Below are 8,424 nucleotides of genomic sequence, written 5' to 3'. Positions count from 1 at the left end.
CACATCACTAGCCACAGAATGATTCTTTCTAGAAGCTCAGCGCGCTGCCAAGACACCATGACGCGGTGCACGCGTAGTGGCGCTGTGGCTACTATTCGCAGAGCAATCAATTTCCCGCGTTTGGACGGCTCGGGAGCAGTAGATCGCAAAAGACGACGCTCTCATAGGGTGGCACAGCAGCAATGCGCGGGACCAGCTTTGAGCTCTCTCGCCTGATCGCGGAAGAGAAGTAAACACTGACGTCAGGCGCTCAACAGCTTCATTGCACATCGAAGCATTGCTTGCTACATCGTACAATTAATGCATGCCATTGACCAATATCACTAGCCTACTGTACCTACACCCACATTCGATGTATGTAGACCTTCCGCCTCAACTCAAGCCTTGTGGCTCATCGATCAAGGCCGGGGTTGTTTTAGATCCAAATCGCCGGAAAACCGCGTTAATGTACCCATGTCGTCGATTGGGGGTGCGATAAGCTCCGCTGCAGCTCGGCCCGCTGTGGCTTGCAAAGCAACAACAACGAACGTCGACCTTGTGATGACCGGGTAACATCGTGGAGAGACTGCAGGGTTTAACACAAGTGCAGTGGAGCAAGTTTGCGGGTTCATGGCTGCGTTGCAACATACGGTTTGTGGTCGCGAGAGTCGACAGCCTCCTAGTAAGTCCATTGTGAGCCTTGGATCGACACCCGCGCCATACAGTGGACATTTCGGTATGGGCCGAAGAATTTCCATAGAACCTGTTCGGCCACGATGCTCGTCAGTGAACGTGGGCCTGTAGTGCGACGATCGCTTCTACACGCCGGCATCGCTAAGCTAGGCTAAGCTAGGCTGCGCGTCAAAGGAAAGGGCAGGTTGTGCGCACGATGATCTCACACTGAACGAAGGTGCACCGTGATGAGGGGCAGCTCTGCTCCGAGTGCCACTCTCTCGTGGGGCAGCAAACAGTGAACGGCACCGGGATGACGTCTGCGCCTCCTCTTCACTGCCACACATTCACAGAGAAGGTACGAGGGGTACAAAACTTCAAGCCTACCTTTCCTACGCAAGCTTGCTTCCTCTCACAAACAAACTCCGTAATTCCCTCCGTTCAAACACCCCACCAACACCCACAACCCTACTCGTCACCTTTAATCAACCACCAATCAAAACATCAAGATGGACGCAGCCAAGGCAGCAGTTAAGGACTTCATGTAAGCTACTGATGACGATGAGAATCTGCCACCATCACCCACTGACTCACTTCGTTACAGGGCCAAGGCCGGCCACCATGACACCACTGTGCACGAGAAGGTCGCCCCAGCCGTCGTTCACGAGACGATCGAGCGTCAGCAGCACGAGACCGTTCAGACCGCCATCGACAAGGAGGTCCACCAAGATCACTACCACACCTCAGTCCAGCCCGTGACCGACCGCGCCATCCTTCCGGAGACGCACCACCACAACGTCATCCCAGTCGAGCACCGTTCATTCGAGCACGACAGCCCTGATCAGGTCAAGGCCCGCATTGCCGCCGAGCAGGCCAAGTTCCGCGACGAGCAAGTTCTCGTCGAGGGTCAGAAGACCCACTCCGTCGAGCCCATCGTTGCCGGCGAGCACATTCACCACCACGTCCACGAGACCATCCAGCCAGTTGTCGAGAAGCGTACGTATGAGTCGAAGTTTGTTTGGATGACATCATGCTAACGCGCGTTCAGAAACGATTGAGCCGCATGTCGTTCACACCACCGTCCCAATCCACGAGGTTCACCACAACGCTGCCCAGCACCATGCCACCTCCGCCCTCCCAGCGGTCAGCATGCAAGACTTCAAGAAGCAGGGCGGTGTCCTGTCTGGCCGTGAGGAGCGCTATGACGGCTTCCAGGGTGAGCCGCGCGCTATCGGCGGTGCTCTTGGTGGCTCTGACTCCTCTGCAATGGGTGCCGCTGGCTTGAACCACGGCTCCACTGACCAGTACGGCTCAAACACCCACGCGCCAGGCCATGGTCACCACGAGCACGGTCACCACGAGCAGGGCCACAAAGCCACTCTCGGCGAGAAGCTCAACCCCAAGGTCGACTCCGACCGCGACGGCAAGGCCGGTATCATGGACTAGGAGCCTGGTCTACATGTCAAGTTGACTCCCGCCACGGTGGCGCTTGCACGATCAGGCACGCTGCAGCCGGCGAATGGAGGTGACTTCAGCATTCCGAAACACTTTCCTCATCTGCAACACTCCCAGCACCGCCATGCCTCTCAAGGTAGTGTCGTAGACCTGCAACAGCATCAGTAATTGACGCCCGTTGGGTCGGGAAGGTTATGGAGGGTCATGATACCTACGATGTCTTGCGCGGACTGGGGTGGTGTACCAGTAGCTTATTCAAATGAAAGCGATAATATCCATTTCACCCTACCACAATGCCTGGGTTGGGCAATGATGCTTGCTCATGTTTTGGTATAAATCCCTGTAGAACAATGTGTGAGGTTTTAGTGGTTGTCACTCTCGTACGCGCCAGCCCTACCGCCTACAACCCTGCAAACCAACTTTTCATGTGTCATGTTGCATTCCGCTCCATAGCAACATCGTGATTTCCATTCCAGTACTTCCATGGTGAGGACATTGACCATTCTGCACCATGCGTGGTTGTCGTAACCTACTGGTGGCTGACCGCTGCATGAAACGGCCCCCAACGGCTAACCCAAACCCTAAACCCAATCATATCAGGAAGGTGCAGCAGGCAAGGCGCACTACATTGAAGGCATACAGATAGCCGTGGATTCCTTGGATACTATCTCACCTTCGTAGCCACGCACAGAGAGTATTAATAGATGGAATAAAGCCATGTATATTCGTTCATGTTCACAAACGAGCTAGCGTTTGGATTCCGCTCATGGGGTATATCGCAGGTAGATCAAGTAACAAACATGAACATCGTCATCAGTATCATCATCGTCCACAGCAAACCAGCACCGCTGCTCACGGTCTACCACAGGGGACGTATGGCATTACCGCACAGCCACAACCTCAAAGGTCCACATCCTCTTCTTGCTCTCCTTCCCGCCTCCAACTAGCCTCCTGAACCCCTCGCCCCGTCTCCTCCGCCACCCTCAACCGCACATCCCTCGCATGGCACACCAAGATCGCAATGGCTAGCGCGTTCCAGACATCGTAGTCCTTATCTTTCATATCGAAGTAGGCCACAGTCCTCACCTCGTTTGCGTCCTCCATCTCCGGCGTGGTAGTATCGCTCCGGTAAGCCACAATGGCGATGAGCGTGTGCGAAGAGATGATGCCGTAGATCTGCGGGATTGGGTATGCAAAAGTCACCGCTGAATTGCTGGTGGTAGAGGCTGGGGTTAACTCGATCGAGCGCTCGACGCGGAAGGCACGGGAGTAACGCGCGTGGAGACGCGCCATCCTGAGGCGAATAGCGGCGGTGAGGAGCTCGGCGGGTGTGTCTGCTGGTCTGGTTTCGAGGGCTATAAGTGGGATGCTGGTCCGAGGGTCCAGGTTGGCGTCTTGATCTGCCCAATCAAGGTAGGCTTTAATGATCCTGTGGGCTTGGAGGTCCGGTGTTAGCGGACCGCCGATGGCGATGCAGTCGCGCATTCTCCCGCCCAGCTCGATAAGGTGGTTGAGTGCTTTGATGGCGCGACGGTGGGAGGCGCGCGCGCTGTTAATGGGTGCGTCTTCGTCTTCGGCGGCGAAAAGAAGGTCGGGCATGTAGCGGTAGTCCCATTGCCAGTAGAGTGGTAGAAGAGGCTCGAAGCCGCGCATGGCAATGCGTTGCACGAGGTAGATGTGGTCATCATCCCAACCTGCTGCTCGTAACTCCTCGGTGGAGACACCTCTGCTAGATTGCTCTCCTGGGAGGTTGATGAGCTTCCGTCGGCGAGCGTTCTCTTGCACATATTCTTCTTCTGATATCACGATGGTGGTGTCGTTGACTAGGTCTACGTCATCCTCCACGTAGCCTTTGCGTGAGGAGCTGGGAGACTTGGAGAGGACATGGATGTTATCCAGACTGCTCGACAGGTCGTCCATATCCTCGTCCTCGTCTTCATCCACGTCCACGTCCTCGCCAGCATCTTCTCGCCCATACTGATCATCTCCGTCACGGTAGTCGTGGCTCGGAGCTCGCTCATTGTACCCCACCGCGTTAAGGTCGTCTTCCATAGGTGTGTCGTGCGCATACCTGTCCATCTTCGGCACGTTCTGTCGGCTTCCAGCGCCAGCGCCAGGTGTATGCGTCTGCTTCCTGTTCAAGCCTGCACTTCCTGTCCTCCTCGTGCTAACACGATTGCTTGGAGTCATTGATCGGCACTGCCGCACGGTGTCATAACCGGAGAGGCGACGATTACCATTCCTATGTCGTGGCTCGGTGTTGGCAGAGGCTTTACGTGTTTCACCAGTCTTCTTTGGTGATAAGAATGACCAGACACCGTCTGAGAGACGCTTGAGTAATGCCATTGTCGTTGCGCTAGTTCATGCAAGACAGATACCGAAGATCGGCGGCCGCCAGAGCCAGAAGTGGCTTGAATGTCACATGTCGTGCACCGACCTGCGGACAATGAACGACAATGCGCGTTCACTGCACCAATGGCATGTTTTGGAAACCGTGTTGGTCTCGGACGCACGGGCCATTGGCGAACGCATTCGCCGGATAGGGCATAGTGTCGCTAAGTGATGGTTCCGCTATACCAGAGCATTTTATAGATTGAATGCCAGCATATACGCAATGCTATTGGGATGCGCTCGTAGTTCGTAAGCAGCTTGACCGAAGGACTCATGCTCCCAGAACCCAAGGTCGGCCATACCAAAACATGCTGTGGGATTTCTAGCGGCATATCTGTGTAAATCGTCACTAGGATACAGTTATCCTTGGATGCCAACATTGCACTAAAAATTAGTGATCCCGAACTATTGTCGTCCGGTCGTGAGCACTCTATTGGAACATAAGCAGCGTGTTCGGGCACAGTGGAGTTGGGACGTGGTTACCAGTTTGGGCATGATCTAGCAGGATATACTAATGATCCCACTGCCGTTGGCTTGCGCAATAGCACGCTAACACTGCCATGGCCACCTGTATCTGCAGGGACGTAATCACGACGGGAACGCGAGTTGCGTCCGTTTTTGACAGTTTGCCGCCGGCATCGTATATCCCCGAAGCATTGGCGCGCGGCAGCCACTCCCAGCGCTCCGAAAGCTGCTCATATGCGCGGTCCAAGCTTTCGAGATTCTGACAATTCAACTTCTTGCCATTGGCCGTATCCTAATCACAACGTCGAGGTCATATGCTGACATTGGAGCTATGGCTACATGCATTGCCATGAGCAACGGAGAGGGGATCTTGATGGTGTTGTGATTATAGCGTAAACAGTCGCGTATATAAGCTGTTCGCGTTCCCAATCCCATCGTCTTTCTTCAGCGCTGCTGAAATTGCGGTAGCACCACTATAAGTCTTTTTGACACCAGATCCCAGAACAATAATGGACCCATACGCCGATGACTCGGCGATGATGATCGACAGCCCGCCATCCGGGTTGGGAAGGCGCGCGTCCCTCAAGCGCTCGGCGGACGAGATGTCCGCCGATCCCAACCCGGTGGCCGCCGCATGCGCTGCCGTGCCGGCCACGGCCCCCTCCTCCACCACCACCACCACCACCACCCTCATGGGGATCCTCGCCGGCCTATGGGCGTACCTGCCCTGCGGCCACAAGCGCCGCCACATCACCAGCACCACCACCCCCTCCTCCCCACGCCCTCCTCGCACCCCAGCCACCCTCAAGATGAAGCGGACCCTCCCCGGCCGCTTCCCGTCACCATCACTCCCCCTAACACCACCATCGTCGCGTCCGACCTCCTCCCACGCCGATGACGCCGAGAGTCCGATCCCTACCCCACCATCAGAGTGGATTTCACTTCTTGCGGACAACATCCCCTCACCCATCAAGACCCGCAAGCGGGCATCACCGGACAGCATGGCGGAGCAGCAGGAGGCGGAGAAGAAGCCACGCACGATACCATATGGTGACATCAACCCAGATTACGCGATGGATAAGTGGACAGGACCGGCGAGACGCGCATACTGGAAGGAGCAGATCGCGAAGCAGAAGGCCGACAGAGTCGCACGCGGCCTCCCAGTAGAGTCACCGCGGCCATCACCAATCAGAGACCCGCTGCCGAGAAAGGGCGACAAGCTCTACTCGTGGTGGACACTTCGACAACGCGAGTCACAGTCACAGTCGACCTTCGAGCAGCCGCAACAGACACAAAAGTCTGCGCATACTGCCAAGAGCCAGACGTCCTGGCCACGGCCCAAGCCCATCCCTGCAACCGTCAAAGACCAACAGGTCGACGCGCTCGTCAGCCGCGCGAGGCGGCTTGGCGTTCAGTCACCGGAGTGGAAGGGCTTTGCGCAGTACAAGCTTCAGCAGATAGAGCGCTGCGAGCAGGCGCGCATCAAGAAGCAGAGAGCGGCAGAGGCAGCCCACCAACTTGAGCTCGAAGCTCAAGCGGAAGAGGCTGCACGCAAAGCCGGCGAGGAGGAAGCGGTACGTCAGCAGGCAGAGCAGGAGCGCAAGGCTACGGAGGAGGTCGCGCAGAAGCAGCTTGAGGAAGAGCTTGCCGCCGCGAGACTTGACACCCGCACCCTCATCCGTCCGCTAGATGACGAATGGGCTGCGAAAGTCCAACGCGCCCTCGACACCAAGGATCCGAAGAAGACGCTCGCGACCAGCAAGAATGGCACCGAGCTGTCACGCTACGACTTCGGCCGCCTCGTCCCTACTGACCTTACCGCCGACAGCGACCCGAACAAGCCCGCCGGCTGGGTCAACGACGAGATCGTCAACGCCTGGTTCGAGGAGATCACGGCGAAGAAGGACGAGCAGACGGGCTGGAAGAAAGGCTCACAGAAGCCTCGCGCCATCGCCGCCTTCAACAGCGGCTGGGTCACCACCGTGCGCAGCAAGGGCGTCAAAGGCATCGAGACCTGGTCACGACGCATGGGCATCAAGGGCGCGGAGAAGCTGCTTGGCACGCAGCGCGTCTTCTTCCCGGTCAACAGCGGCGGCCACTGGACCTTACTCGTCATCTGCCCCACGGAGCGCCGGATCGAGTATCTCGACAGTCTGCACGGGGGCGGGAGGAAGTGGCTCGACTTTGCGCGCGAGTGGCTGGCCATGGAGCTGGGCAAGGCGTACAATGAGGAGGAATGGACGGAGGGCAAGGTTTTCAGCGAGAGGCAGCTCAATATGAGCGATTGTGGCGCGTTTGCTTGCCTGAATGGATTGGCGAGCGCGAAGGGGCATGGATATGAGGAGGTGCTGGGCGCGAGCATGGAGGATGGGAGGAAGTTGATGGCGGCCGTCCTGCTGAATGGCGGGTTCTCGGGCGTGTTTGACCTGTGAGCGTGACGTTTCACCGGCGTTTGGGGCAGCATTTGCGGGCGTTTTGTGGGTGCGGGATGGGTGCATTGCATGGCGTTTGCGGTTTCGAGGATTAGCGATGGCGCTGGTATTCCAAAGGGGTTGCGGCCACTTCAGCTGCTGGGATGGTGACGAGACCTTCGGGCTATGACTATACGACGGGATGACTGGCACGGCCTTGTACTTTCTCGGCACATCACTACTAACGCTTTCCCAAACCCCAGGTTTAGCTGGCAGGCCCCCGAAAGGGGGCGCGCCGCGGCCTGGGGGTTGGATGTGCGTAGTGGTTGATGTTGCCTTTGTAGTTTTAGTTCCGTTCTCCGAAGCATTGTCTTCGCATACAGTCTCTCGCTTTCACAGTACATCGTGCCTTTGCGATGCTCTTGGGATAGTGACTAGAACGTGCCTTGTGTCACAATTTCACTTTCGTCCTCTCTCTGACGCAATCCATCGCATAATCTCTCATGGTTTGCTCAACACCTCATGCGCTTGCCATGTTGCTGGGATGGTAAATGGCATATACTCTGTGTTGCCGTTGGACATTAGCGCTTTCCCAAAGCAGTGCCTTCGCATCACAACCTGACGCCTTGTCATCACCCTCTAGCTCAGGCAATGCCTTTGAGATACCGACCGACACATGGCGTTGTGTGCAGTTGATATTTACTTACTGTTCGCAACACTGCAAGCCAGGAATCAGCGATCCACACCCTACACGTGACCTTAATACGTTACGACGCTTGGGGACGAGCCCACTGGAACGGGAAAAAGCCCACTGGAACAGACATATCTGAAACGAAGTCTGTCTGCGGCCAAGGCAAATTGTCCGGCCAATTGCAACCACCGAGTGCAGTTTGCGTGGCTTTCGGATCTTCCCGTCCGTGCCTGGCAAGCGCGTTTGTGCTGCAGCTTCCCTAACCTCACCCCTCTCCTGCACTCCGTTATGGGGCCGAGGCCGCGTTGGCGAAACCACAGTTACTGCACGTCTTGGTGCACGGCTTGGAAAAGGACTACT

The 8,424-nt window shown here is 56.7% G+C and overlaps 5 protein-coding genes across 5 annotated transcripts; 3 read left to right on the top strand and 2 right to left on the bottom strand.

Moving 5' to 3' along the window:
* Positions 1–307, top strand: BAUCODRAFT_303094 (uncharacterized protein). The gene has a single exon (XM_007683008.1). The coding sequence runs from the start codon at positions 19–21 to the stop codon at positions 214–216; it is 198 nt and encodes a 65-aa protein (XP_007681198.1). The 5' UTR covers positions 1–18; the 3' UTR covers positions 217–307.
* Positions 308–709: 402 nt separating this feature from the next.
* BAUCODRAFT_38884 (uncharacterized protein) lies at positions 710–2,467 on the top strand. Its single transcript, XM_007682720.1, has 3 exons — positions 710–1,195; positions 1,256–1,647; positions 1,700–2,467. Exons 1-3 carry the CDS (start codon positions 1,161–1,163, stop codon positions 2,095–2,097), a joined length of 825 nt encoding a protein of 274 aa, XP_007680910.1. The 5' UTR covers positions 710–1,160; the 3' UTR covers positions 2,098–2,467.
* Positions 2,468–2,820: 353 nt separating this feature from the next.
* On the bottom strand, positions 2,821–4,552 carry BAUCODRAFT_38882 (uncharacterized protein). Its single transcript, XM_007682719.1, has one exon. The coding sequence runs from the start codon at positions 4,450–4,452 to the stop codon at positions 3,007–3,009; it is 1,446 nt and encodes a 481-aa protein (XP_007680909.1). The 5' UTR covers positions 4,453–4,552; the 3' UTR covers positions 2,821–3,006.
* A 23-nt stretch (positions 4,553–4,575) lies between these two features.
* Positions 4,576–5,010, bottom strand: BAUCODRAFT_303067 (uncharacterized protein). The gene is made up of 2 exons (XM_007683007.1): positions 4,981–5,010; positions 4,576–4,927 (listed from the first exon to the last, which is right to left on the bottom strand). The coding sequence occupies exon 2, from the start codon at positions 4,875–4,877 to the stop codon at positions 4,662–4,664; it is 216 nt and encodes a 71-aa protein (XP_007681197.1). The 5' UTR covers positions 4,878–4,927; positions 4,981–5,010; the 3' UTR covers positions 4,576–4,661.
* Positions 5,011–5,349: 339 nt separating this feature from the next.
* On the top strand, positions 5,350–7,759 carry BAUCODRAFT_38881 (uncharacterized protein). The gene has a single exon (XM_007682718.1). The coding sequence runs from the start codon at positions 5,472–5,474 to the stop codon at positions 7,392–7,394; it is 1,923 nt and encodes a 640-aa protein (XP_007680908.1). The 5' UTR covers positions 5,350–5,471; the 3' UTR covers positions 7,395–7,759.
* The last annotated feature ends 665 nt before the right edge of the window (positions 7,760–8,424 follow it).

The sequence above is a fragment of the Baudoinia panamericana genome (assembly GCF_000338955.1).
Source record: "Baudoinia panamericana UAMH 10762 unplaced genomic scaffold BAUCOscaffold_14, whole genome shotgun sequence".
Classification (NCBI taxonomy): domain Eukaryota; kingdom Fungi; phylum Ascomycota; class Dothideomycetes; order Mycosphaerellales; family Teratosphaeriaceae; genus Baudoinia; species Baudoinia panamericana.
Note: the sequence above shows the minus strand (reverse complement) of the source record. Positions and strands in the feature narration are given on the sequence as shown.

Coding starts and splice junctions, on each gene's coding strand:
- BAUCODRAFT_303094 (XM_007683008.1), top strand. CDS start 19: ATGATTCTTTCTAGAAGCTCAGCGCGCTGCCAAGACACCATGACGCGG.
- BAUCODRAFT_38884 (XM_007682720.1), top strand. CDS start 1,161: ATGGACGCAGCCAAGGCAGCAGTTAAGGACTTCAT. Junction 1,196..1,255: donor GCAGCAGTTAAGGACTTCAT/GTAAGCTACTGA, acceptor ACTTCGTTACAG/GGCCAAGGCCGGCCACCATG. Junction 1,648..1,699: donor CCAGCCAGTTGTCGAGAAGC/GTACGTATGAGT, acceptor ACGCGCGTTCAG/AAACGATTGAGCCGCATGTC.
- BAUCODRAFT_38882 (XM_007682719.1), bottom strand. CDS start 4,452: ATGGCATTACTCAAGCGTCTCTCAGACGGTGTCTGGTCATTCTTATCA.
- BAUCODRAFT_303067 (XM_007683007.1), bottom strand. CDS start 4,877: ATGTTGGCATCCAAGGATAACTGTATCCTAGTGACGATTTACACAGAT.
- BAUCODRAFT_38881 (XM_007682718.1), top strand. CDS start 5,472: ATGGACCCATACGCCGATGACTCGGCGATGATGATCGACAGCCCGCCA.